This window comes from Rhinolophus sinicus, linkage group LG01 (genome assembly GCF_036562045.2).
Source record: "Rhinolophus sinicus isolate RSC01 linkage group LG01, ASM3656204v1, whole genome shotgun sequence".
Lineage (NCBI taxonomy): Eukaryota > Metazoa > Chordata > Mammalia > Chiroptera > Rhinolophidae > Rhinolophus > Rhinolophus sinicus.
In genome coordinates, this window is record NC_133751.1 from 3291712 (window position 1) to 3319687 (window position 27976).

The 27976-nt window shown below is 51.3% G+C and overlaps 2 protein-coding genes across 7 annotated transcripts in view; both read left to right on the forward strand.

The window, feature by feature from the left end:
* Positions 1-16581, forward strand: part of C2CD2 (C2 calcium dependent domain containing 2) — a 49702-nt gene extending 33121 nt beyond the window's left edge. For both annotated transcript variants that reach the window (XM_019745721.2, XM_074325014.1), the window contains exons 9-14: positions 1159-1283; positions 1705-1879; positions 2664-2777; positions 3425-3552; positions 5352-5661; positions 12781-16581. In XM_019745721.2, coding sequence (XP_019601280.1) covers positions 1159-1283; positions 1705-1879; positions 2664-2777; positions 3425-3552; positions 5352-5661; positions 12781-12992 — 1064 coding nt within the window. In that variant the 3' untranslated portion in view covers positions 12993-16581. The remainder of the gene's footprint in view (positions 1-1158; positions 1284-1704; positions 1880-2663; positions 2778-3424; positions 3553-5351; positions 5662-12780) is intronic.
* A 5204-nt stretch (positions 16582-21785) lies between these two features.
* The window catches only part of PRDM15 (PR/SET domain 15), a 63553-nt gene continuing 57362 nt past the window's right edge, over positions 21786-27976 (forward strand). For 2 of the 5 annotated variants that reach the window (XR_012493785.1, XM_074325021.1), the window contains exon 1: positions 21790-21854. The gene's annotated coding sequence lies outside the window, so the exon portion shown is untranslated. Of the gene's footprint in view, positions 21855-27976 lie in introns of all 5 variants that reach the window. The other 3 variants (XM_074325029.1, XM_074325025.1, XM_074325037.1) reach the window with 3 other exon arrangements.

Sequence of the window (27976 nt, forward strand, 5' to 3'; positions counted from 1 at the left end):
AAGATCTGACATTCCCAGAGCCAGCAGGTGTGGGAACACAGGGCGGGGCCAGGGTTTGCTTGGGGAGAAGCTGCCTGGTCCATCGCTGGGGCCCACTCCTGCTGGCTCCACTGGGATTTCATTCCTGTCTAGCCTGATGGGATCTGTGAAATATCAAACTTAAAAAAGCAAACCAAAGAACCACATAACCTTTACTCAGACTCACTTTAACATGTGCTCACACTTGGTCACTCTTGCTTGTGCGTTTTCTCTCTCTACGTGCGTGCACACACCCACACCCACACACACACACACACGTAGATGTGTGCACATTTGAGGGTAATTCCATGCATCATGGCTTCTTACCCCTACATTCTTTGGTGCCTACGAATTGGGATATTCTCATGTGTCCACGGTACCATATCAACTTCCTGAATTTACACTGACACAGTCTTCCATCCACCGCCCATATTCCAATTTTCATCAGTTGACCCACTGATGTCCTTCATAGCAGTTGTTTTGGTCAATGTAAGAAACATCCCAACCTGTAGAGAATTCTTATAAGCGTTTATTTGAGCCACTGACAATGTGTGCTGGGAAGCAAGACGCTCCCAAAACGGGCAGTTCTGCAGCTTTTATGCATTGAGGTTAAGGAGGGAAGATTACATGGAGGTGGGAGATCAAGGTGGGGCTCGGATTCCAGGCTGGTTCAGATTATGTGCCCACTTGAGGGGTCAGGTGTTAGCAGGAGGGCGTCTGAAAGAGGCACGTCAAAGGCGTGTGGACCTGGATGCACAGAAACAGTGGATGGGGCTGGCTTACGGCCCATAAGCCTTTTACTCGAGAAGTCATGCCCGGGGCCTGATGACTAGGCCACCAGGACCTGCCCCACTAGGAATTTGTGATCAGATCGCCCTGTGAGGTTACTTTCCGTAGAACCCTGTTTTGTGTATATTTTCCACTCTAGTACAGGTTCAGACATTGCCCGTAATCTTCACATCTCTTAGCCTTTTTTGTCTTTTATGACTGACATTTGTCAGATGTTTTCAAGTGAACAGGATGTAATCTGGAGTTTGTTTGGGTTGCAGCAGCTCACGCAGCCCTTTTTGCTCTCGTGGGACCCCGTGGAGTCCCATGGAAATGTCCGCGGTGCTCACTGCTTGTCTCCTGTCTTTTTAGCTCTGCTGGCGATGACAACTGTTCCTTTAGATTTGTTTAAGAAGCAACCTTCCGGGCTGCAAAGCTTTACGCTGACCGGCGGGCCCTCAGCGAGCAGCCCGGTGTTGGGGTCGGTCACTGCAGAGGTACGTGGCCAAGCCCCAGCTCGACCCACTTAAGATGAAGGGCACCTTTGTTTCTCCCTGTCAGAGTCTTGCTCTGGCTTCAATGTGAAGCATGAAGCTCATTGGAGAAGAGCTGCTATTTCATACCCTGCATTTCCAGACTGGACCGGACACTTCCTGCCCGGGACCCTGTCGGGCTGTCTGTCTGCCATGTGACGTGACCTTCCGTGAGGCTGGTTCACATGGGCCAAACCCAGAAAGGGCTATTTTATGTCGTTTGCTCCTTCACGTGTGCCCCCTTCATTCCGTGGTGCTGGGTTGGAGCACGGGTTCCATCGCCCTCTGTCAATTCTGGGGTCACCTGGGTTCATGATAATATGAAGGGGCCCTCACTGAGGACATCAGTGCACTGACTAGGAGACGTAACCGGCCTTTTCTGCAGTTCTGTTACGTAGAACCCACTGAAGTGAAATCCTGGCAGACGCCGCTGCCTGTTCCTGCTGCCAAGATAGAAAAAGACCGCACGGTGATGCCATGTGGGACAGTTGTCACTACTGTCACTGCCGTGAAAACCAAGCCTCGCTTCGACGCAGGGAGGGCGTCCCCGCTGAGCTCTGGTGAGAGAACAGAAACCGGCTCCCCGCCGGAGCTCGAAAGCCCCTCTCTCCCTATAAGGTCTTGTCTCTGAACTGCAGGCCGTGGGCCATTGCTTTAAGAAAATCTCACGGCACAGGGAGAGTGGTCATTGGCGAGACTTTTGCGTAGCTTTTTTCTTTTTTCTTTTTTTTTTAAAGAAAATTACCTTTCAATTTTGTCAAATGAATACATGACAAGCCGAAGCAAGGTTCAACCCTGTAGTATATTCTGAAGCTGAAATGTAGATATTAGATGACACAGTTAAATTAAGGACTCCATTACGTGTGCATGGGGATAGCATACTGTCTTGAAACACAGAGTTTCTTATATTAAACGTCATTTATTAGAAGCCTTGACGAGCAGGCATTTTAGATCCAGCTGAAACTGGTACCTGTGCCCACAGCTACCACCTTGGATGCTACTTCTGTATCAGTGTATGATTCGTTATTTTATTTATACTGTCTCTGCTAGTACAGAAGTATTATCTTCCCAAAATAAATGGCTTGGCACAGTTCTTCAACGCAAAACAAAGTGAAATTCTGGCTTAATTAAAACGTTTCTGAAATTTTATTTAAACCTAAGCTTCAACACCCTTTTTTTGCTGCTCCCTTCCCAAGAAAAGAAGAGAGGTTATTCTTAAGGTTGGGCCCGTGCCTTTTCCAGTGGCGTGAAGTAGAGTTGAAGTGAGGTGCCATTTCACTTCCCGGTAACTGTAGGTTCAGACCATGCGTGGAGGCCATTGTAACCAGGGCTTTTCCCTGGCAGAGTCTCCCCTGAGGACGCCTGTCAAGGTGAAGGTGATTGAGAAGGACATCTCCGTCCACGCCGTAGCCTGCCACGGCGCTCCTGTCAGTAAAACACTGTCGTCTTCAGACACAGGTAACGGAAAGCACGCTGTCGGCGCTGCCCCTTCTCTCGGGCTCCTCTCACACACACACACAGCGTCTCGTCTGATGAGAAGTGTGCATTTCCCGTGGGATTTTGGGAAGCTCTTTTGAGTAATAACTGAAAAACTAGAGGCAGAAAATGGAAATCGAAATTGATTGAAGACCAGGGGTGGCGTTAGGGGCCCCGCCTGAGTGACAGCGGGCGCTTCAACAAAATACACATAAAACCCAGCTTACATCTCACTTTATAAAATTTCTGCCCATTTTGTCCAACGTGCCAGTTACATGAACACCATAAAGCAAGTAGGACTCCTAAAGATGACCTTATTTTTGTCTTTCCTGTCCCATGAAACACCATCGTAGCTGGTTAACCACTCTGGCCAGCGGAAAGGAGTGACTGTATTGCCTGTCAAAGTTCAGAATCCCCCCAAAGGTTAGAGATTTGTTTGTGTAGTTGCGTTACTTGTGTTTCATCACTTTGATCAGGGGATAACTTACACAGACGTGCACGGATCTTGAGTGGACCTGTCAATGCGTGTCATGTGACCACACAGACCCACACAGACCGGCAGCGGTAGCGTGAGGTTCCACAGAGTTTTCAACTTTGGCTAATGTGTCCACACCGCCTTCCCCCGGCAGAACTGTTGGTGCTCAATGGCTCGGATCCCGTGGCTGAAGTCGCCATTCGACAGCTCAGTGAATCTTCCAAGCTGAAGCTCAAGTCTCCGCGGAAGAAAAGCACCATCATCATATCAGGGGTCTCCAAGGTGCGGCCACAGGGGCGCCGCGCTGTCCGTGGCCTCTGCCCCTCCCCTTGTAGCTCTTGATCTACATCCAGAAAGTTCCATTTACAAATGTCAGTTCCGCCCCCTCACCCAGCAGGGGGCGGTCCCTGGAATTTGTTCTCACAGCTTATCCTGTTTATGAAGGAAACTTGAACATTTCTGACCAGGGGGTGCTTTGGTTGTTGGGAAGTTGGTGAATCATTTGAAGGAAAGTTACTGAAAGAGAAAGTCCTACCTGATGTAAGACTCCCTGTTGTGATAAAACCTCCACCTTATCACCACCCGATTATGGGGAGATTTCACTTTCCACATTACACATTTCCAAACCATTGAAATTTTTTGCAATGAATGTTTATGCGTTTTGCAATCAGAGAGAAGTCCAGCTGGCTTTGAACATATCCCAACCCTCATTCCTTCCTTCTCCTGCTCTGTGATGTTTGTCCAGAGCAGATGGTGGGTGCGAGGCCATCCCTGGGGGTGCCAAGCAGCCCAGGGTGCTGGAGAGGCCAGCCCCAGGGCAAGGGGCCACATGACAGTCCCTAACTCCTTTTTAACATTTCAGAACGAACAAGGAGAGTGTGAGCAATGGAGGGACGGTTGGGAGATTTGATGGTGGGAGGGGCCGAGAGGAAGAATTGTTGAGCCCTGAGGGCGCACTGATGCTTTGAGGGCACCCAGAGAATAAGACAGGACGGCACACTGAAAATCAACCTCTCAGCTGCTGGGAGAAGGGCCAGAATGGGTTACAGGAGGTGCCAGAGGTGTGTCACCAATGTTATATTCAGGGTGTGGGTGGCCAGTGCTCAACAGGCACAGCGGGCAGGTGGCCTTGAGCATCACCACGGAAGAGCCAGGCGGTGACTCGCTGGGTTTCCTGCATGCGCTTCCAGCAGCAGCCAGCAGGCGGCGATGGCGTCTCTGGAAGTGCCCAGGCCCAAGGACTGAAGGGTTGTTTTGTTTTTTTAGTTGTAGATGAATGCAAATGAAATAAGGATTACACGTATGACCAGTCTCCCCTATGCTTTCTCTAAGGTTTTGTTTTAGAATCATTCGTAATGCGTAGATCTTAACATGTAATGTTCCCAACCCACTGCAGTTATTATTTCTACTGATGCTGAAATTGTCCCATCGGAGTCAGTGGGGACTTGTGCAAGCTGGCACTTAAGTCAGAAAAGTGCAGTTGTCAGTTGTCACTAAGCAGGCGTTCCTGTGCGACTGCTCCCAGATACACAACAGCAGACTGGCTCCATGTCCCCTGCTGTCACTCTCCCACCCTCCAGGGAGCCCCTTTCCTGACTCCCAACCCTGTGGGTTACTTTAGCACCTACATGTTTTGCACACAAGTATAATCCTTGGGATACACGGTGTGTACCGATTAGTTCCTACTTGCCGTGGGCACAAAGCTTCACAAGTGACCTGAACCTGGAGCTTCAAGCTCACGTCCTCGCTCCCCCTGTGTGCTCACTCGTCCATCTCACCTCTGGGCCTTCCCACAACTCTTCCAGCAAGGCCATCTGCTGGGGGAGGGATGTCACCTGCTTCTGCCACACCCTCACACTGCGAACTCAGGGCCGCCCCACCCTCTGGCCTGAGTGGAGACCTGCTGTTTCCGGCCCCCTGCTGCGCAGCGGCCTGTTTCATGAGCTGCCTCCTTGGGGGCCGGGCCGCGTCTACACTTGGAAATCACCAGTCAGGGGTTGGGACGGGCTTTTCCACACAAATGTCGGTGTGTCCAGGTCATCTTCCCTCCTACTGACATGTCTCTCTCCGTCCCTGGACAGACCTCGCTATGTCAGGACAGTGACGCTGCCCTGATGCTGGACTACGCAGCCTCCATGGACAGCACCCGCGAGGACGATGCCCTGTCCCAGCCGGCAGCAGCTGTGTCCTCTGCCTGGCCCGAGGAGGAGGCCTCCGCACGGTCCCCGTTGGTCCTGGAGCCCCAGGATGGCGAGCTGGCCTCCTTGGACTTGGAGAAGGAGTCGCAGGCTGAGGTGTGGGACGGCCAAGCCCCACGGGTCCCCGATGCGGATGAGTTGTCAGAGAGCTCCCTGAGTGTCTCGGAGCCAGGCGCTGCCAGAAAGCATAAAGGTACGCGCCCCCGCCCCCACCCGATGGCTTTGCTCTCCTGCTGCTTTGCTCTCCTGCTGCTTTCCAAGCTTCGTTCCCCTGTCTGCTTCCTGTTCCTACTCTCCACCCTGTCCTACCCTCAGCATCCCCAACACAAACACCTGTGCTGAAGGGCTGAGCCTGTTTAGAGCCTGGGCAGCGTGGGGCGGGCACACCAGAGTCCTGAGTGAGTGGCCGGGTCATCTCTCCGCATTTGGGGGCATGCCTAGGGCGCCCTCCTCTGTCTGAGTTCTCCCCCACAAAGCTGGGCAGCGGCTGGGTTCCCCTCTGCTCAGAGATTGGCACCTCTGCTCATTTGTCCCTCAGACTCTCCTGTCCCAACTATCGTAAAAGCAAACCACACCTCACCCCTGGGACCTATGGGATCCACGGGGAGATAAGCTGCCCAGAAAGTTAACCAATTAACTTAGTATGTGTGTAGTGATGAGGTGATCATTTTATTAGAATAATCCCTTGTTTTCATTAGTTCTAAATCAGTGCTTCAAATTTGTGAATTTTTTCACTGTGTCAGCGCTTTGAATGCGAGTGACCTGAAGACACCTGGAGTCTAGGGACTGGGGGTCACCTCCAGATGTGAGACTTCAAGACTCACTGGGCCTCAGCTCCCTCCTCCATAAACAGGGATGTGCCTCCGAGTATGTGCCCACCTGCCAGGCAGGGAGGAGTCCCCAGTGCAGAAGACAGGACGGGAGCCGCGGGCAGACCCTGAGCCCCGCCAGGAGTGGCAGGTGTGACTGGCGCTAAGTCCTGGCTCCCCGAGAGTGCAGGCCACCCCCGTTGGTCGGGATCCTTGGTCAGCTGTTCTGCCATGGCCTCTCTGCTCCTTCGTTCTTGGTGCCAAGACCAGTGGTTCTCAGACAGGGAGATTGTGCCCCAGGGGACATTGGCAGTGTCTGGAGACTGGTTCCAGTGTCACAGCTGAGAGTGGGGGTGCTGCTGGACCAGGCAGGTAGAGCTGGGGTGCTGCTCAGTGCCCCACACAGCATCACATGGCCCCGTGTCTGTGGGGCCGAGGCCGGAGTCCCACTGTAGAGGGTCTGCGTTCGTCCTCACCCACCTCTGTCCTGTGTGCTTTGTGTTCCACCCCCACGGCCCCCCCATGGCCGGAGTGAGCAGGGACAGATGGGGGAGGAGCTGTAAGTTAGAAGGAAAGAGAGAGGAGAAGAGTTCCTGGGTATGGTTTCCAGACCATGTGATAAAGATGGGACCATGGGCCGCCATCTGCCCACTTGCTGTGGGGTCTGGCGTGTGTTAATCCGTGGACAGAGTCTGGTGACTTGGGGCAGTGTGGGAAGCTGTAACCTGTGCAGTGACCTCTGGCACTCCCTCGCTTCTGTCCATAAGGCTCGGCCAAGGTTGTGGAAGAGGTGGCCTGGCTGACAGCCCACAGGGCAGCACACCCCGCTCTGGTCTTCATTTGGGGGCCAGGGCAGCCCAAGGGAGCTCACCTGGACCTGAGGAAGGCAGGTGGGCACCAGGAAAGGTAGAAAACGAGGTGCCGGTAGGGCACCCCTTGCCTCCCTTCTGCCACCAACGGTGCGTTTCCTCTTCTCCTCACGGAGCCCAGACCTCCTAACCCTCCCTCCTGGTTCATTCTGAAGGCCAAGCTCGCTGACCCTGGGTCCATTCAGGGACCACTGTTCATTCATCCCGTTGCTTCCTCCTTCCTCCCTCTGCTTTCCTTCTGGAGAGAGTTCAACCCTTGGGTTTCTCTCCTTGCTGTGCCATGGCCATCTTGCTCCTTTCCTATCACCGACCAGGTGGGTGACATCCCTCAAAAAAGGCACTTTTGGGGACCAAGGTGCTGGGCAGGTGTGGTGGGGGCCACCTCCAGCTCACACTCTGAGGCTTGGCGTTTGGGGTCACCAAGAGGATGTCACGTCTGCTGTGCCTTCCATGCTCACGCTCCACGGACTCCAGGCTTTTAGAGGGGCAGATGCGACACTGTTTTAAAGTTGCTTCTTCATTCCAGCGTTTGCAGAGAGATTTGTTCTTAGCATCATCAGAACCTTCGATGAGTATGTGTGACGGGCGCCAAATATGAGTAGCTTCGTTTTCCACCCCAATTTTTTTTTTTAAACTGGTGATATAGGGAGTAGCTCAGTGGAGTCTTCTCTCATTTTTAAACTAAAGCTTATTTTATTGGCTGAAGAGCCCTCTGTTGTAGCAAGAGTACTTGCTGTTGTAGCAAGCAGTTTTGTACTGGGTTTCTGAGAGTGGCTGCGTAGGTAGAATTCTGGAATTTTGCCATTTGTAAATGTATGTGTCATGATGCTGCAGCCAATACAGGATATCTGCTCCCCACATTTAGGGTTATTGTTTAGCTTAATAAAGTGCTAATATGGTCGTCCCCACACGGAATGCACTTCGCATGACTAAATGTACACTTAGGAACGGTTAAGATGGTAAATTTTGTGTTACATGTATTTTACCACAATTAAGGACAAAAATATTGATGGGAAAATATTAATAAGTTTAAAAACAACACCCAGTAACCTTGCCAAATGTCCTGCACAGGAATTTCATATGTTTGATTAACGTCAGTGCTTCCAAACTCTCACTGTCTTTCATTCTTGTTTTGCTCTCACATATTCCTCACCTCTTCCTTCTCTTCACCTCCTGCTCATTCCTTTTAACTTAAGAGGATCGCTATGCCAACCACAATTAATTGCCTACACAGTAAGTTATTTTTGTCTTATATTCTTTTAGAAAATTAAGTGGAGCCTTGCTATGAAAAAAGCATAGGTTATTGCAAAGCAAGAATTGCTCCCCTTCCCTTTCTGGTTTTCCCTTCGCAGGGGGCTAGTTTCCCTGTTTTCCTCCAGAAAATGCACTGGTCAGGTTAGAATAGCACCTTCGTCTTGGCTGGTCAGGGGAGGGCACATCTCTGTTACGTGACGGGACAAAACAACGTCGCGGTGACATACATACAGACTGGTGCCTGAATTGTCCTCCAGTGCTAAAGAATAGTCACTTCCATAAACGGACCGTCTGTGGTTCGACTTGAAATCTACAGGTGGACTTTGGGCAGCAAAGGACAATTGATAAGGTTGCTTTTGGTCGCTGTTTTCCTACCTATCAGATTTCAGATTCTTCAATGAGCTTTCTACGTCTCTGAGACTCTACGGAGACAAAGGAATAAAGTCATGAAGGCTGTAATTTAGAATAATTATTTTTAATTCCTTCATATATTGTTTATTTTTCAGCCTTCTTATGATTTTTTTCACTGTGCTAGAACCAAGGAAAGATTTTTTTTCCCTCGTGCCTGTTCCCCATTTAAGATTTTGGTTATTTGCCTCAAATTTCACACAACCCGTCTCCCAGTTTTACCTTAAGGAATCCTCCAGGTTGTGGGTGAGGTCTGAATCTTGCTTCTTGCCTGTTGGTGTGGATAAGATGGCCTGGGGTAAAGGAGTTAGGCTTATAAAGCCCAGGCGGCCTCAGGTCCTCTTGCCCCGTGACATGAATTTCCCTGTCAGCACAGGTGACAGATGCTGTGGGCCCCAAGTTCGGTGTGGCACACCAGACTTAGATATTGTCTAGTCAGGGTTCTCCACAGAAGCAGAACGAATAGGCTCCATCTTTCAGGGATTGGCTCACATGACTCTGGGCTGACAAGTCTGGAGTCTGCAGGGCAGCCCTGCAGGCCGGAGCTGACACTGCAGCCTCGAGGCAGAATGTCGTCTTTTCCAGGAGACCTTGGCTTTTGTTCTTGAGGCATTTGGTTGACTGGATGAAGCCCATCTAATTACCCAGGGCCGTCTCCTTTAGCTCAGGCCCAGGCGCTCCAGCCAAGTTCACACCGACAAGTGACCACACAGCCGTTGTCAGTCCAGGCAGCTCCCGTTAGTATTATTTCCCTGCTGACGACAGAGCGACAGAGCATGCTTGCCTGTCTTCATTGGCCCTTCGCCCCGACACCCCCCATGGAGTGGCCACTTTACCCCCCCCCCCCAGGTAACTGTGATGCAGCGGCCTAGTTTAAACACGTTGTAATGTTTTTAAATTTGGAAATGACAAGGACATCTGTTTATGCTAGTTACCCTTCTTGTTTGATGAGTTAAACGGTGGGCCCTGAGGTGGGTTTGCATCACTAGAATGCCATCTTACCTGTCACCAGCACGCCTCTTGAGAGTTCTGTCATTCTGTCTGAGTTCACGTGGGTGCGGGGCTCTGCTCTGTGACATCCTCTGACTGAGAGGTGCCATTCACCCTGCTCTCCCGGAGGCCTTTCCGCTGACTGCCCAAAGAAGTGCCCTTTAGACACCTGCTGGCCACTTCTCAGGAGCAGGTCCCGTCCCCTCCTAGCATGGATGCCATCCTTAACAGCACAGACGAGCGGGCATGGGAACACAGGCGTCCCGCTCCGGCCACGCTACTAGGGCAGAGCACGTCACCTCTCCAAGCCTCGGCTCCCTCACTTGTCAGCCAGGGCTAAGGTCTCCCTCAGAGGTCAGTGAGAGACGATGCATCCAGGGCTTCAGCCTGTAGAATTGCAAACCTCCCTTCATGTGACTGTCCTCTATCCAAGAAGCCGATATTGTCCCCATGGCAGCCATGACAAGTCACATCAAGTCAGGGGAACACAGGCCCGGTGAGTCATCAGTTCCTCCTGAGGCCATGAGGGGGAAACTGTCACAGGTCTCTCTCAGCTTCTGGTGGTGGCTGGCCATCTTGGATGCTCCTTGGCTTGTAGAAGCCTTCCCCCATCTCTGTCTTTACCTTCATGTGGTGTCCCCTGTGTGTGTCTGGGTCCAAATGTCCTGTCAATAAGGACACCAGTCAGATTGGATTAGGGCCCACCCCAGTCACCTCACTGCAACTTAGTCACCATGTACTGATTCTGTCTCTAAACAAGGTCAGAGGTTCCTGAGGGGCCAGAGGTTAGGACCCCAACACAGGAATTTTGCAGGGACGTAATCCAACCCATAACCCTGCCCTGCTCACACGTTGGGCCCTGGCTCCAGACCCCAGAGTGGTTTCAGTGCAGGGACATACATGAAATGGGCTTCGGAAATGGAGACTCCATTCCCCCTGGGGAGATGGGGGTGGGGCGTTGGGTTAGAAGGGTCCAGGTAAGCTGAGTGGGCCCTCAGCCCCTCCCACCTCTCCTCTATTCCAGTGAGAGCCCCACGTTGTGTTCTTCGGGGACCCCAAGCTTAACCAAAAGCAGGTGCCTACAGATCAGAAGTACCTCCCAGGCCCCCCAACCTGGGAGCCCCTCACTCCGCTCAAGCATTTGATAACGCCAGGCCATTCAACAGAGGGCACCACTGCCTGCACCCACTGGCCAAAGTCAAATGCACGTGGTGGTAGTGATCTGTGTCCTAACGCACCCACACTGGTGGTCTTCGGTGACACGCTGCCTCTTACAGGGGTTTGAAGAGCTGCAGGAATGGACACGTATGGCCCACAGATGTCACACGTCAGGCCCACAGACAAGAGCAAGGCCACTTACTTACACGTCTATACTCACCCTCTTACTCCATGCCTTTCCCAGCCACCCTTTAACTCTGCACACGGCTCCCGACTTTAGATCGGTGTAAAAACTGTCCTAGTGATTCTTCAGAATAGGTTATTTAATTGGATCCAAAGAGATAAAAAATGTTACAGTCTTTTCAGCAGCTTTGAGCAGATTAAATCGGTCCATTCCTTGGGGCTCTCGAACTGGCCCTTTTTGCTGCTTAGCCTGGGCACAGCACACAGGACGCAGGGCTCCCCCTTAACTCCAGGGCCAATAAGTGAAAGTCACGGGCCTGCGGCTTTGCCCAGCGAGTGTTGATTATCCAGAGGTCTGCAGACGAGGCAGGGACAGAGGGCAAACTGTTGCTTTCCATTCAGCCCCTCTCTCCCCCTCCTCCCCCCGCCCCGTGGGGGGTTGTGTGGTCATGGCTGTTGAACTGTTTGTGGGATCTGTCGTCAGGAAAGCATGAATTGCCTGATTAGCTCTAAAGCTCCCCTGTGATTCTCAGGTCTATCTTCTTTCAAAGTCATTAACACCTACATGCAAGCGGTAATGAGTTTCACAGGCTGGAAAGGCTTCTTGACCTTGCTCGCCTTGGTGAATGTTAAGCGAATCTGTGAAAGGCTGAGCAGGTCAGTGGGTTCCCCCCTCCCCGCCCCCCGACTGTAGTGGCTTCCATTTGATCTTTAAGGAATCCTTGCTGTTGAAATTACTGTTGCTGCTGCTGCTAATATTTCTTCTCTTCCATGTTCCGCTACTTCACATCACATACAAGTTGCTCAAACCATATGAAATTGAGGCTTGGTAGGTCAACACTGATCAAGTGGCTGACATTGCGTATGATGAAACCTAATACACCCCGGGGGGGGGGGGGGGCAAAAACATGGATACAAATGGATGCTGGTCAGCGTTGCTCAAGCAGTAGTTTGCCGTAATCAGAAGTGTCGGGAAGCTGATGGGAACCACTTTGAGCGCCTCTTGTAATTGCAGAAGTCAAATGTGACTTGTATTCATCTTTTGTTGTTGGTGTATATTATTATAATTTTAATCGTTTTTTCCTTTTTTAAAATGTGTATCCATTTTTCTGGCACCCTCTGTGTTTACAATAGGATCTGGAGTTACAAAAAAAGAAGTCTTACTCCCACAAAGAATAAATGTTATTTAACTTTCCTAAGTGAATGCCATTCTTCCCAGGGCCCTTAATTTGGGTTTGCTACCTCGAGCAGCCTTCTGGGAGGCATATAGTGCTGCTTTGCTGTTTTCGCCTCCCTAATGAAAGGGAGGGGTGGAGGGGAGTGGGGGTCTGGGGGACCTGAGGGCCAAGGTGAGGACAGCCTGCCAGCATCTGGTGTGATGAGAAGGTCAGTGGCCTAAACACCTGCCCTGGGGTGGGAATCATAGTCCGGCCCCCGCTGCTGCTTTCCTAGTCTTCATTTCTTCTTGGAAACTCGGGTGTTGTGCACAGGCCAGCCAGGTCCCAGCAGTTGTCGCATGGGGATAGCGATGGCTTCTTATTAGAGTCATACCCACTGGCTTTTCTTTTTCAATGTGGCTTAGTTATCCCGCCGTTTCGCCCGCAGCCCCTCTGACCAGCCTCCTGTGCTGTGCTCTTCCAGGAGGCATCTTAAGGAAAGGCGCCAAGCTGTTCTTCCGCCGGACGCATCACCAGAAGGACCCCGGCCTGAGCCAGTCGCACAACGACCTCGTGTTCCTGCAGCAGCCGGAGGGGGCCCGGAGGAAGGGGGCGACACTCACCAGGATTCTCAACCGGAAGCTGCTGTCCAGGCACAGAAGCAAGAGCACCATGAACGGGGACCCCTGTGCGTAGGCTGGGGATGGCAGCCTCCTTCACGGCCGCGCTGGAGACGTGGGCCATGTCACCACCCATCAGGACCGGCCCGCGTGCCAGCGAGCCGTCAGAAGCCCGCCTTGTCTAGCTGCGGTTTTCCCAGCAGTGTCATCTTCTAAAGGGGAAGGAAAACTGGGTGTCCTGCTGGGAGGTTCCCCCCCGAGAGAACTGACAACACCCAGCTGGCCACCAGAGGCACAGGAGACCCCACAGCGCCTGCACGTGGGCTGTGCTCTGATCGGAGAGCTGACGTTTCCTATCAGAAGGAGATTGGCATTATGAACTAAAGGACATACTACAGGGGTGTGGATGGGGCAGGTTTGGGGACACTCTCACCCATTCTGTGCTCCAACGGGTATGATTTTGAGTCTACGCCTGGGCCGTGTCACAAGGAGCCGGCGAACCTCTGTGCTGTCATCGTGAATGGAATGCATAGGTCACCTCTCTGAACTGGCAGCTCCAGAAAACACGGTGCAGCTGGCCCTGAGCACAGAGAGGTGGGGTATCAGTGGTTTCGGTGAATAGAGAAATCACACAGGAATGGAAACACTGTGACAAACGTAGGAAGACCCTTACCTTTGTTCTTAGTCATAGGACATGAAAAATTATGCAAATACTGAATATACCCCACACATATTATGCTGAACACTTTTCTAAATTTACTTTGAGCCTATTTGCAAGTGGGAGATACATAAACTCTTATGTGGTTTTTAACATTTTTCTCTATGTTGTCAAAAACTCGACTAATACCAGTGGAGCAGTCCACACACGGATTTTTTCCCCCCGTGTGGCACACTTGCAAAACGAGAGTGCAGCAAGCCTGTCCAGTGAACTTGGGAGCCATAAGTGACAGCTAAGAACGTGGTACCCACACACGCCTGGATTTTCTTTGGTCCAAGGTTGGTTTGCCAAATATTGCCAATAGCGGAAACAAAGTACTTTTAGGGCAAAAGAGGAAATTCTTTTTATGTCTCAGGTGTGAGCCTTAGGAACGGAAGTTGAAGGACAAAGCCCCTTCTTTACAGGAGCTCTTCAGATTCTACTGTGAATGCTTCACGCACTTTGGCATGGCCATGTTTTGGTTTCCGGTGGAAAAAATGATAAACTTGATACATGATTTTACTATCCCTTCGTGTCTTTCAAACCACTTTCCGCAGTAGCACACCACTTGGGTTCATTCCAAACTGTCACGTCGGCCCGCTCCTGTGTGTGCCACTTTTAGGATCTGTACTTGTTAAAAAGCAGTTGTCGTTCGGGGGAAAGGTTCTGATGGTTTTATGAGATTCATTTTCCTCCAACAAGATTTAAAAGGCTATTACGAAAACTTGACCCTTGTCACAGATGTGAAATTGGGTGCACACCTTCCTACAGGCGCTTTCGTTAATCCTTAAATGTGTATTTCAGGGGTAATAGAGCCACTGATGGGAACAAAAAAGTTTTATAAAAACCAAAATTATAGAATTTTTTTTCCTTTATACGGAGGGAGAATTTAGAAAACGACATTAGGAATTCTATGTAAAACGTGCATTAAAACAGTCTTGGGTGTCCCAGGAATTATCAAGTGACTGTAAAATGACTTATTCACGATCCTTTGTTTTTAAAGATTATATTCTCGTTTTAATCATTGTAGAATTGCATCTGGCATTACAACATCCATTCATACTAAGTTGGTCCCCACAGGTTGGTAACCCACTGCTCATCTTTTGGGGATGGACGGTCACTTTAATGTTGTGTTTTACTTGAAGGATTTCTGTTCTTTCTCATGCCGTAGGCAGAACGTGTGACATGGAAGAATTAATTCCAAGGAGACATTGTGTGTCAGAATATCAAGCACTGACCAGAAGTTTTTAGTAGTTTTTTGTTTGTTTAATTTTGAAATTCAGATGGACTCAATTTATTCCAGTGTGAAGGTTATCAGTTTTGGATTGAGTTTTCTCTTTCAAAAAAAAACTTTGTTTTTAGCCATTCCCCAGGAGCATCGCTGTTTAATACCTTCGTCAAGGGCTCTGCTTTCTCAACTTCCTCGTGACTTGAAACCTCTTCAGGGTCCTGGGAAAGTGCCAGGTGGGCTGTGTCTCTCCCTTGCGTGTGAAGCCGGTGAGTTACGGGAGGCAGAGTGCTGTCACGGAGCTCCTGTTCTTTGTGTCTGTTGGATACACGTGAGCTCCTGTACACTGGAGTAAGACCCAGGAGCCCTTCCTCCAGATGCACGCACCCTGTCTCCATAATGGCTTTTTCTGAAGTTACAGAGGACCAGGGCGCACCGTGAGACTGGGCTGTATCGATACTGTGAATGTGTCTTCCAAGCTGTTTATCCAGGTTTGTTTTTTAATGGTGTAGGGTATTTATGGTAAAGTCAATCTCGTTAGGGTTGTTAAATATCAATTAAGATTTTGCACCAAATGCAAAACCCGCTAATTTGTAAATCACCTCCTCCCTTATCTTTCCCAGACACTTTAGTGGCTTGAGGGATTCTGGTTTTGTTTTCTGGTCTTGATGAAATTTTTGCAGCGGTATTTGAAAAGTGATTCCTCCTGAGCACTAATGTTAACACGTGTCTGTCTGTCTGGAGCCAGGAGCGCACGTTGGTTTTAATGATCTGGCAATGCTCTGTCATCCGCTTTGTGTGAGGATGTGCTTATGTTTGTGGAGGAGTGAAAAGAGCTTTAAGTGTGAGTGCATTTAATGCAGCATTAACAAAAGAATCCATCTCATTGTCTGTGCGCACTGAAAGCCTGCTGTGAGGAGGAAGGCATAGAGCACTTTATATAACCACGTCTCAAGTTTAAGTTCAAAACCAGCCCTTGATTCCTGGCGATGGCTATCAGGCTAGTCGCTGCCAACCAGTCACAAATTAGGTGCCTGTCTGGATTTCTGATTGGTTCTACTGGCCACATAGATAGAAGTAAGTCGCAAAGTTTCTTTTTGAGCACAAAGGGAAAGATAAATTTATACTGCTGCCACTGAACGCAGGCGTTTGCTGGGTAACAATCCCACGGCTCTTGGAACCTCAATACAAGTTAGTGGACCTTCGAGGTCAGAACACTTGTCTGTACCGGATAGAGAACAGTCCTGGCGTTGGCGGAGACCCTGATGCCGGGCCCTCTGTCCCCTGCCCCGAACCTGCCATGTTGTGATTACCAAAGCAAGCGACACAGGGACGATGCACTGCGACATCCTGCAAAGCAAACTCAGGTTACCTCTGATTCCCTGTCTTCAGCGTTCCTACTGTACGTGTGACGAGGCATTAACCCGCCCAGTTCACCCAGCTTCCCACGGGTCAGGAATGTACCGTTGATAACTTAGGCTTGTAGTTTTTATTGCCCAATGTCACATCAAAGCTACATTTTTAAAAAAGAAAATAAAAGGTTTCCTAGGGATGTGGAAAGGTTTGGCTTGTGATCCAGTGTGGTGATGAATTGACATGACAATGATTGTATTCCTCAGTAGCACTTTAAACACCGGTTCCAGTCCCCCGTCAGCCCTGTGTGTTGGGGTTCATTTAGACATGATGTGGCTGGAACGCGAACAATCTTTAAAGAAATAAATGTGCACATGGAACACTAAACACCGAGTTGTTTTTGCTGAATCCCATGCTGGCCCGAAGGTCCCGAATTTCTCTGAGGGTCTCAGAACCATGGTCTTTCTTCTTTCACGTGCCTCACTGGTCACTGCATGTGACTAGCTTGGTGAGTTGGCCTAATGGGACAGGCTTCCAACTTACTCGGTTCTTGGCCAAGGACCTTCCTCCTAATGTTCTCCTTACATCTTTTGAAGCCACTTAGCACTGTTTTATGCCTGGGGCGGCTGAACCGTTTACTAGGAAGTCAGCGTTGGCAGTGAGCTTCCGGGTCATAGTGCATCGTGTGTGCTTGGTCTGGTCTCCAGTGGCAAAACCTGGCACAAGGTGGCCATGGGACTCCTGGTGACCCCCAAGGACTGTCTGAGGGCCGAAGTCCCCTTGGGGGTGGAAGCTTTTATCCATCCATTGACCCCTGTTGTCAACATCCCAGCGAGCAGTGGCCCACGGGTGAGTGCAGCGTGGGGTCAGGAGCGGACGTCCAGTGGGGCCGTGGGAAGGATGGCATGTGTCTGCACTTGTGTGGGCCTCATAGCACTTCCTGGGTGGCGTGGAGCAGCTGGGTCTGGAGCTGTGCACACACAGCCACGTCCCGCACAGCCCCTGCCCCTGCCGGCACCCCCACTTCCTGCTCATCGGTTTCTGTTTCCTTCAGCTGCATTCTTGTTGCTGTGCCCAAGCGTGGAAGCATCTGGAGAACTGAAGCACTGGAGGAATTACCAGACTCCCCCCCCTTCCTCTCAGCTTTCCTGACCGTGCTGGGTCACTCTGCTCCCCAGACTGAGTCACAGCTTTGCATTTCAGGGGACGAGTACCTCCAGGGAAAGCCCCAGCCATGCGAGGGGCTCAGATTCGGATTCTCAAGCTGAGGTGGTGGCAGGGTGGCGATGGCCCGGCATCTTGTTCAGGATTGAGGTGTCCCGGGCCTGGGATTGAACAGCTTCCTGTGCGACCTGGGATCCACTTTGTGCTGCCACTCCAAGAGGAGACTGGATGGACTACTAGAAGACCAAACTTGTCTCAATTTATCAGCTTTCCTAACCTGATCTCCTGGTCACCTCCAGGCGGACACTGTCTTCTTGCCAGTTCCGTCTACGCTGCCCAAAGTAGTCTACTTCAGCCACCTGCGGTCATTCTGGAATGTTCCCCTCATCCCCAGCACACACCCCTCACTTTTCTAATGATCTAATGAAACTCAAGCCCTGCCTTCTCCATGAAGTGGTTTTGGCCACCGAGGAAGACCCAGGGCACTTCTGTCAGCACGTTTCAGGTTGATAACTTGGCCCCTTATCACTCTCTCCTATGTTCGCTTCCCGGCAAGAATGTAAGCGCCTATATCCCCTGGGCTTAGGATGGTGCCCACCTGACGGATGTCAGCTGATGGCATTATATAAGCACATGCAGCATACGCCCATCCTAGCCCATCGTGGGGCCCAGGGTCAGGGTTGGAGCCCAACATAGAGGGGGTGCATGTCACCAAAAAACGTGCTGTGTTTGACCTCGATCACCTTTACAAATGCAGGGTGCTGTGTGTTTGTCAGTAAACCATTTATTGAAAAGAAGAGGCAGATATCTCATCACAGAGAGCTGGATACCAGACAGAAGAGCTAATGCAGTGCCCTCCCTGGAGAGAAAGTTCCAGGCAAGACCCTCTTCCCACGGTGACCTAGAAGCATCAACTTTTACACATAGACCCCAGCTTACCTTGGCTCTGTCCCCTGACTGTCCATAATGCAAACTGCCAAGCTGTGCCCTGCATTTGCCAGGCATTCAAAGCTATTGATTGTTGATGTCATCGATATTGATAAGGTCAAGTGAGATGCTTAGGTGTTTTGAGCTACTTGGTATCTCGTACAAAGGCTAGAGAAAGACTTGAGGTCACAGTCATACCAGCTAACACAGAGCACGTACTATGTGCCAGGAATTTCTCCAAGCGTTTCACACAGTCACTCCTGTACTCACTGAGATAACCCCATGAGTTATAATCTACCCCAGAGCTACAGACTGGGAAATGGAGGCACATAGAGATTAAATAACTTGCCCAAGATCATAGAGCTGGTAAGTGGCAGAGCCAGAATTTGAGGCCAGGCTGTCTGGCTGAAAAATCCATGCTCAAAGTCATGAGTCTCTACTTGTGTCAAGTGGAGAGACCAAGGACTTAAAGCCGCATATGATCTTCTCTGAACTTTAAGTGTAACGCTCCATTATGGGTGAGAATAATATAATGTGAGATGCAATACTTTGCACATAGTAGGAATTAAATTATCTGCTGATGACTTCTCTCCATGGGGAAAATTAGCCAGATTAAAAAATGAAAGCTAGAGGGAATGCAGAGAAGTAGCTCACAATATGTACTTCCGTACTGTCTAGTACTAAAGGAGATTTATATTTAAATTAACAAAGGACCAGAGCTGATGAGACATGTCAGTGGGAAAGTACAGGCCAACATTAGGGCTGAGAGCATCACCCCCTAATCTGGGGCCAACTGTAGAGTGATTACATCTTAATGCCACAGCCAGTCTCTGTTAGGGAAGAATAGTGTTCTCAAGAAAACCCACTGATAACAGTGGAAGCTCTTTGGTGTTTGCATTAACTTTTTCATTCCGTAACTTTTTTTTTTTTTTTAGATTTTTATTGGGGAAGGGGAACAGGACTTTATTGGGGAACAGTGTGCACTTCCAGGCCTTTTTTCCAAGTCAAGTTGTTGTCCTTTCAGTCTTAGTTGTGGAGGGCGCAGCTCAGCTCCAGGTCCAGTTGCCGTTAGTTGCAGGGGGCGTAGCCCACCATCCCTTGCGGGAGTTGAACCGGCAACCTTGTGGTTGAGAGGATGCGCTCCAACCAACTGAGCCATCCGGGAGCTCAGGGCAGCGCAGCTCAAGGTGCTGTGTTCAACCTTAGTTGCAGGGGGCAGAGCCCACCATCCCTTGCGGGAGTCGAGGAGTTGAACTGGCAAACTTGTGGTTGAGAGCCTACTGGCCCATGTGGGAATCGAACCGGCAGCCTTCGGAGTTAGGAGCATGGAGCTCTAAACGCCTGAGCCACCGGGCTGGCCCCGTAACTTATTTTTTAAAATTTCAAATCTACAGAATAACTTATACACCCTTCACCTAGATTCTCCAATTTTGTTACATTTTATCACATTTGAAGATATGTTTCATCCTAATTCTTTAGAATACATTTGCTAAGCACGGCATCCCCATAGCATACATTTAACAGTTTCCATGCTTGGGAAATTTATCACTGATGCAACACTATTATCCAGTACCAAGTCCATATTCAAATTTCCCCAGTAACATCCTTTATAGCTGGTTTTTCTTTTTTTCCTGCCTGTGGTTCAAAGACTGTACATTGCATTAGTTGTAAACAACAACATTTTGACACTTTGAGCAACAATACTTGACCATCCAGTGTTCACAGAAGGAATATGCTGAATACGCTGAGTTCTTTTGAAGACGCAGTGACGGGAACTGCAGCCCTGTGCTGTGTGTGTTGCTGAGAAATGGCTTTAGGTGGCTTGAGCTCTTGCCTACTTTCAGTTTTTCACTCTTGCTGTGACCTGTCCATTCTGTTTGTAAACGACCTGCTTTTGTTCGTGTATGCCGGTACCTGTTTCGTGAGCAGAGGCCCAGAGAACTGGCCATCTGGGCATTTGGGAGTTGTGAGTGATGTCACTAGAAAGGTGGGTGTGTATGTGTATGTGGAGGGGGTGGTGCACATTAGTGGTAATGGTCAGTTTGGGGCTCTTAGAGGTTAGGGAGCATTTGGGCAAAGACCTGAATGATGAAGAGATGATGGTGGAAAACCTTGGGTAGAGGGAATGACAACAAAAGCCCCAAGAAGGTGTTTGAAGACCAGAGAAGGCTGGGCAAGTATGAGCAGGGCAGAGGTGAGATGGCCAAGAAAGTTGTGGGAGGCTGTGCTCCAGACCTATGGTAAGTGCCACTGGGAAGCCACTGCAGGGCGTCTGGGAGGGCAGAGAAATGAGTCCCCAGCAGCAGCACCCCACACCTCCCTCAGCCTTCCACCTGTGGGCGCCCCTTCCAATGAGGGCTTACGACTCACCTTATACATACACCAACTCGTCCAAGTGGGTCTGGCTGTCGGAGTAATTCCCACTATACACCAATTTATTCTCCCGCCAGGAAAGGATGAGACAGCTGGTTTTCTACGGTCTCCTCAAAATAATGCCATCAAACTTTTTATCTATTGCTAATGTAATAGATAAAAATGATCTCGCTGCAATTTGCTTTTTCTCTCATTATAGTACAGGTGAATCGTTTCTCCTATGCTTACGAGCCACTGTATTTTCTATGTGAACTGTCCATAGACTTTGTTCATTTTTCTATTGGGTTAGTTATCTTTTTTTTTATTATTATTCATAAGAGCTTTGCACCTCTCTTTGGCTTTATTAATGGAGGTTTTTGCCAGGCAGAAATGAACAAGACAACTTCTTTGATGAATCTGGGAGGCCAGGACTTGTCCCTTCCATTTCTAATATGTTGTTTCCACTGGTACATTTGATGGAGGGGTCAAGAGTTCCCAAAAACCCCCAAGCTGAGTAGGGGTCGGGGGTAGATACAGAGACACTCGGCCGCGGAGCCGTCTGGCCTCGACCCGCTCAGACCCGGGCGCGCTCCTCGCCCGGCCACTCGGCAGCGGACGCCGCCCGCAGCTCCCGCCGTGAGCTTGTTGGGGGCAGAGCAAGGCTTTGGTGTTTACTGATGAGCTAGACACGTGGCCAAGGATGGCAGCGGCCCATCGGCTGAATTCAGGAATTAGGATTGGGCAGCAAATCTCAGGCACGATTTAAAGAAAAATTTGACCCCTTCCCTCAATTAACCCCCCAAAAGAAGTCAAAGCTCGACGTAGCCACCAGAAGACAGGTAAAGGGGGCTGTCCGCGCGCGTCGCTGTCGTGGTCACGGGAACCGGCCCGCCACGCGGGAAGGGGCAGCGCGTGGCTGCCAGACACCCCCTCCCGGAACCACGCCGCCAGCTCACCCCACGCCCCCGTTCACGTTGCCTGCTCCGGGTCCACACTGTGCGTGCCCCGGGTCCAGGACACCCGCGCCCTCTCCCCAGTCCACGCTGCCCGCTCTCCTGCTACCCCCGGTCCCCGCCGCCCGCGCCCTCGCCCCGCCTCGAACTACAACTCCCACAATGCCCCGCCCCCGCCCCCCGGCTTCCGGTGCTGCGCAGTTTCCGGAGCGGATTGCAACCCGGAGTCCGGATCCGATCCCGCTCTGCACATTCCAAAGGCAGGTAAAGCCCGGGGCCCCGCGCCCGCCGGTCGCCCCCGCGCGCGCCGCCCCCGCCCGGCCCGCGCCCGTCACCCCCGCGCGCCCGCCCGCCCGCCGCCCGGGCCCCGCCCGGCCCGCAGCCGCCGCCCCGGTCCAGCCGCCATGCCGACTGTTCTTTGTTACATTCGCCGGCTGCGGGCACCGTGGGCGATCGGAGTCAAAACCCGGCTGGATTTCCCGGAGCCGCTCCGGGATCGCCCTGCGCGCCGCCCGCCGCCAGCCCAGCCGCCGGGGCGCTTCGGGCCCGCCGCCCACCGGCCGGCGCCCACCCATCACCCGCCGGCGCGGGGCGCGAGCCCGCGCTCGCCCGTGGGCGCGGCGCGGGGGGCTCATCCGCCTCTGGCCTGCGGTCCCCTCCCCCGGGGGCCTTCGTCGCCCTCGGCCCCCCATGATGTCACTCTCCCCATACCCAGGCACAGACCCCGGGGACGCACTGGGAAGGTCCCTGGGCCTCGGCCCTCGCGGTTAGAAAAGCAGGAGCACGGGCGATGGGGCCCCCCAGGCCCCCCAAGAGCACCCTGCATTTTGTTTCCGAAAACCCCTGGGTGGCCCTGGGGAAGGTAGTCGAAGCCACGGACAGGTGACACGTGCCCGCCCGCGGGGGGTGGCCGGCCGCGCAGGTGAGGTCCGGCCCGCGCAGGTGAGGTCCGGCCCGCGCAGGTGAGGCTCGGCCAGGTGCAGGCGCGGCCCCGTGGCCTTGGGCGAGAGGGACAGGTCTTCTCCGTCAGGGTCGGTTCTGAGTAGACAGAAGTGAGCTCAGTGTGGAAACACCGATCTACCTGATAGTTACGTGCTTACCTTTACTAAGCTCTTAATGTAGTGGAGGAGGTTTTTACCCCACAAACGCTCAGGAACTGTTTACCCCCCACCCCCACCCCGCAAGGGCAGATTAAAATGGTAGAAACAAGTGTGTGACCAGAGACAGGTGGCTGTGTGTGTATGTAAAGCTGCCAAAGCACAAAACCACGCTTGCTTAAGCCACTCTCATAAAATCCGGACCTACCAGACAAACTCGGAGAACTCAGCTTGGTCCCGGAAGGTGTTTTTAAGCAAACGGGCAACTGGTTTTGTGATAAACCTTCAAAGGCAAGGACGAGAGCGACCATGCAGACTCTGGGCTTTCTAAGTGAGGTGCTCCCCCCAGTTCACACACACCACACCGTATTTTGTTTCAAACCTGGACATTTTCACATTCTCCACATTTTCATTGCTCCACTCAGCGTCCCTGCATTTCCTTGACATCACCGCCTTATGGCGAATGGTTGAGAAATAGGACAACTGTAGTTTGGATTTGGAAAGGGAAAAACAGTAAAATGTATCCTTTATGGAGGTTTCTATTTTCCTCCCTGATATCTTTGATTCATACTTTTGCAGAAAAGTTGCCAACAAAGAATATAATAATATGTTTGATTTTGGAAGCAGAAGGGACTTTTTTTTTTTTCCAGAAGACAAATTTTAAAATCCCAATTTCCAGGCTAAGAGATTTTCTTGGAATACTTATTTTTAAGAGGGAACAGTGTTTGCGTGGGATATACCTCTCCTTCGCTTGATATCATTGTCTGTGTCGAAGGCCAGGGAGAGAACACCCCTCCCGTTTGGGAAATTTACTGGAGATTTAAGACAACTCTTTTCGACGCACATAATTTCAGAGGTTGAGATTGCAATGAGTCGAATGCTTTCTCAGCCTCCGTGTCACATTTGTAAAGTATGGATGATCCCTGCCCACCTCACCCCAAACGGTTCATGAGCGTGAGTGTTCATTCGTTTGGCCGCTCATTCAACAAGTGTTTATTCAGCAGGCAGCTGTTCTGTGCCCGGCACTGCCGAGAATGAGCGAGAAGGCCCTGCCTGCTGGACCTAATGGTCCAGAAGGAGGGTATAGACAACAAGAAGACACTGTCAGGTAGACAGTGGTTAAAGCGTGGAGGAGAAGGAAAGAAGAGGGAGGGAGGGAGGAGGGGGGACAGCAGGGGGCTGACGTGTGTAGGGGTGCCCATACAGGCAGTTGGGGTTAGAAAGGTCTGTCTGAGCAGAGCCACGGGAACAGAGACCGTGCTGTGAGGCACTCCGTGGAGACCTGGGGTGAGGGTGTCACGGGCAGACAATTGGCAGGTGCAAAGGCCCTCGGGTGGGAACAAGCTCTGTGTGCCCGAGGATGAGACAGGCCAGCGTGGCCGAGGGGGAGCACAGGAGGCAGCACATGTTGTCCACTGTTCAGAGTTTGTCCTGAGTGCCAGGTTGACGCCACTGGGGGCTTTGGGCCCGAGTGGGACACAACCTGGGTCTTTTCAGAAATGACCCTGTGACTGCTGTGTGGGGAATCCAGGCCCTGCAAGAGTCCTAAAAATGGTGGGGACAGAAAGCGGAATGAGGAGAGAGGACAAAGGGTATTTCTAGCAGACCTTGTCGCTGGTTTGGTTGGGGAGTGCGTGGTGGGGGACAGGAAGTGCCATTTACTGAGGTGCAGATGACAGATTTGCCTGGAGGCTGGGGTGTGACGGGGTGGGGGGGAGGGAATCAAGCGCCCTGCAGACAAGTGGCATCGTCAGACTGCCCCTCTGTGGTGGGAGAAAACCTGCCCAGGGCCCAGGGTCCAGGTCCTCAGCTACGGACTGTCATCCTGAGGAAGGGTTCATCCTCTCGCTGCCCAGGGTGCAGCGACCCCCTCCCCAATCTTGATGTGGCCGTGGCCCTGGGGTGTGGAAACCTCAAGGTCCCCATAGATGTGTGGGTGTCAGGGGTGAGACCACTGTGGGGTAAGACCTCAGGCTTTCAGTAGATGGAAGGTCCCTCATGCTGACAGAAAAGATGGGAACCTGTCAGCACTTGTGGTTGTTGGGAAGTGGCTGTGGGGGACACTGCTGTAACAAAGCCTCCCGTTCCTGGCCACTTGTCTGTAGAACACGATTTTCTGTACTCAGATGTATAAACCTGAGGCATACGAATAGGGTTGAATGTGTGTCATGATTTGTGAACCAGCTGGAGGGGAAAGCCCCTTCCTGCCCCGTTGAACACAGCTTCCGTGCGAGGTGACTGTTGACCAGCGTGCTCCTGGGTTTCTGTTTTCATCAGTGGGGTTCCATTGATTGCCATGATAACTCAGTCTAGAGGAAATTAGCACACCTGTATGGCCATCGAAAAGACTGATTTGATTCCAGTGCATATTTGTTGTGTGATCAATAGCGTCGTTTCAAGCATGACTGTATCACATTGGATTTAACGTCTGCCGTGATGGAAATAGGAGATCACAGAGAAAGACGCATCGTGAGCTTCCGACAGTTGAAGAAGAGCTTGTCCGTGTGCTTTCAAATGGATTGCGGTGGACATCACACCATCATGCTGAGACTCCAGCAGACATGTTTAGAGGAGTGACGTAACAATTTTACTTTAAGAAGTCAATATTTATAATATGCTGGAAATTACATCCCTTGCAGATGTTTAAACCAGGGGTTCCAGTTTAAGCTGTTGGCTCAAGTGCAGGGAATAGCATTTTGTAAACTGCTTTTGCAGGAATATTAGCAAAGCGGCCAGTGGTGCCTGGAACCAGGCATCAGGTGGGGTTTGGGGCCTGGATAGGACCACGGGCTGGACTGGTGCCATGGGCTTGGGAGGTGACTTGGGGTCAGTTCTGGGTCCAGAGGGAGAGAAGACCAAGGGGCCAGCTGGGGTCACCCCCAGTGGTGGCTTTGATGGAAAGAAGAAACTGGGAGACCGTGGAAGGAAGGGTTTCCGGGGGGGTGGGGTGGTGAAGGCCCACGGTGGAGCGCTGCCCACGGATGGGAGCTGACGGAGGGCTGGGTGGCCAGGTGCACTGCTCTGGTGGAGTGATAGGGGCAGAGCTTCCGTTCAAGACAGAATGGGAGGGGAGGAAGCCACTGCAGTCCTTCCCAGGATTTTTGCAATAAAAGGAAAGAGAAATGGGGCAGTAGAGTGGGGCGGGGGGTGAGCAGTGAGTGGTGTGAACAACCCAGGGGGTGTGGCTCACTGCTGGAGGGAGGGGTGTGTAATAAGGAAGCTGTGGAAGGACAATTGGTTTATTTTTTATATTTGCTTAGTTCTTGTTTGTATGTAGTTCTTGTTGGGCCTCCCCGGGAAATGTGGGTGTGGCGTGCCCTTATGTTGAATGAATGCTTCAGAGAGGAGGGCCATTTGGAGGAGGTCGTAAAGATTGGGTAGGAGTTCGAGGAACAGAGAGAGTTTCTACAAGAGGGAGGGAATGTGGAGGCTGGGAAGCCGGTCCTGGATGATTTGGGGTGGACAGGAACCCTTGGACCAGCTGGGGGGGCAGCTCAGGGTCACGGTGGGCCCTATTGAAAAGCCTTGTGTCCTAATAAGATCTGAGGAAGCCCTGCTCTGGGTCCTCCCTCAATTCTTCCAGAGCCCACAGGGTCATGGTTCCGTAAACTTGGGTTTCTCGGAGATGGCACCTTTCCATACCTGAGAGGTGCCGTGTTATTGGCTCCGTGTGACTTGCCGATGTTCAGTGTGGTGTCGGGAGCATGGATGGATTACAAGTGTCATCAGAAAACCTTTATTAAATGGGCTTCTGCCTTTGGTGCTGCTGGAAGCAAACTCGTTACAAGTCGAGTGTCCTTAAATCATGCTTCGTGCAAGGGGACTGTCATTTCACTCACCCTCTGGGGAGAGGGAACCATGTCTGCTGGATAAAGAGTCCGTCTTTGGGAAGAAGTGTTCCGAATGTTTTGTAACTTTATCTCAAGGCTTTTGGCCTTCCGTAGGTTTAAAAAATACATGTGCTCATTAGTTAGAGTAAGTAAGCTTGCCTTTTATTGTGACCAGAAACATAAATGTAATTTTAGCACCTTATCAGTCAAGAGGTTTACAGAAATCCTTGTTCTAAATAGGCTGCTTCAGTTCTGTTAGTTGATCCTAGTGTCTGGATGCCCTCGTGTCCCGCTGGGTCCCTTCCCCCCCCCCCATCTGCCTCCTCTGGACTTGGTCCTCTGACACTTCTCAGTTTGTCTACAGTGTCCCCCAACTTCATGCTGAGGGTGCATGAGGATTTTTTTTACCATCAAACTTCCGATGCCTACTTTTAAAATATCTTGTCTGTCACACAAGGCCCATCAGTAAGTAAGAATCAGGCCTCACACTCCCCCCTTTTTTGTTAAGTAAAAGGGTAACTGCCAGTTAGAGCGCTAATCAACATGATAAAGTCAACACTAGCTCAGTTTCCATTTTTCAGGTGGCAGAGTTCAGGCCTCGCTCTCCTCTCTGGCTCAGAAATCCCTCTTAAAGAGCTAGATGTGCAAATCGGAAACATAGACGTTGTCTTTGATGAAACTAAGAGATTCGGAAAGAGAAAATAGAGGGAATTATGAAATAAATAGCACAAGAAAATCGTCAGGCCCGGGGTGAACGGGCCAGCCAGCGCTCAGCATTGAAGCCGACCGTGGAACTTGAGGTCACTGCCACTAAAACAGAAATACTGAAAGATTCGGGGCTTGGGAGTCATGTGCAAAAGGTTGCCATCTGGTTAGAAAGACGTCAGACTCCTCCGCGGTGACCCTGGGAGCTGGAGGACGATGGAGTCTCCGTCCAGTGTTCTGTACGAGAACGCCCACGTGCCAGGCATGCCAGCTGCCCTGTGAGATGGGAACGGACATTTGCAGACATGGCCAGTCCTCTCAGAAGTTTTACCTCTCAGGCCTCATTCTGAAGAGTATACTGGGAAATGTGCTCCCCGAATCAAAGGTCTAAACTAAGGAAATGGAAGCAAGGGGCCTCAGAAAACGGGAGCTCCATCCACACGAGGAGAACTAACAAATCCGGGTGACGGTGAAGGAGGGCCCAGCACACAGGGCAGCTGTGACAGGCAGAGGGGGCTCCACGGACTGTGGAACTCCTGGGCCACCGTGAGCTGGACCTTGAGAAAACAAACCACAGGGAGAGCTATTGCAGGAAGTGTGAAAATGTCGCCGTGGGACCCTCCCCCCAACGCTGCCACCACCACCACCAGAGTCCATACCCTACACACAGACACAGCAGAAACAGCACAGCAGTCACACACACAACACAAGACCTGCACAAAACAGTGCACAACAATGTCTACAGGGGCGTCGA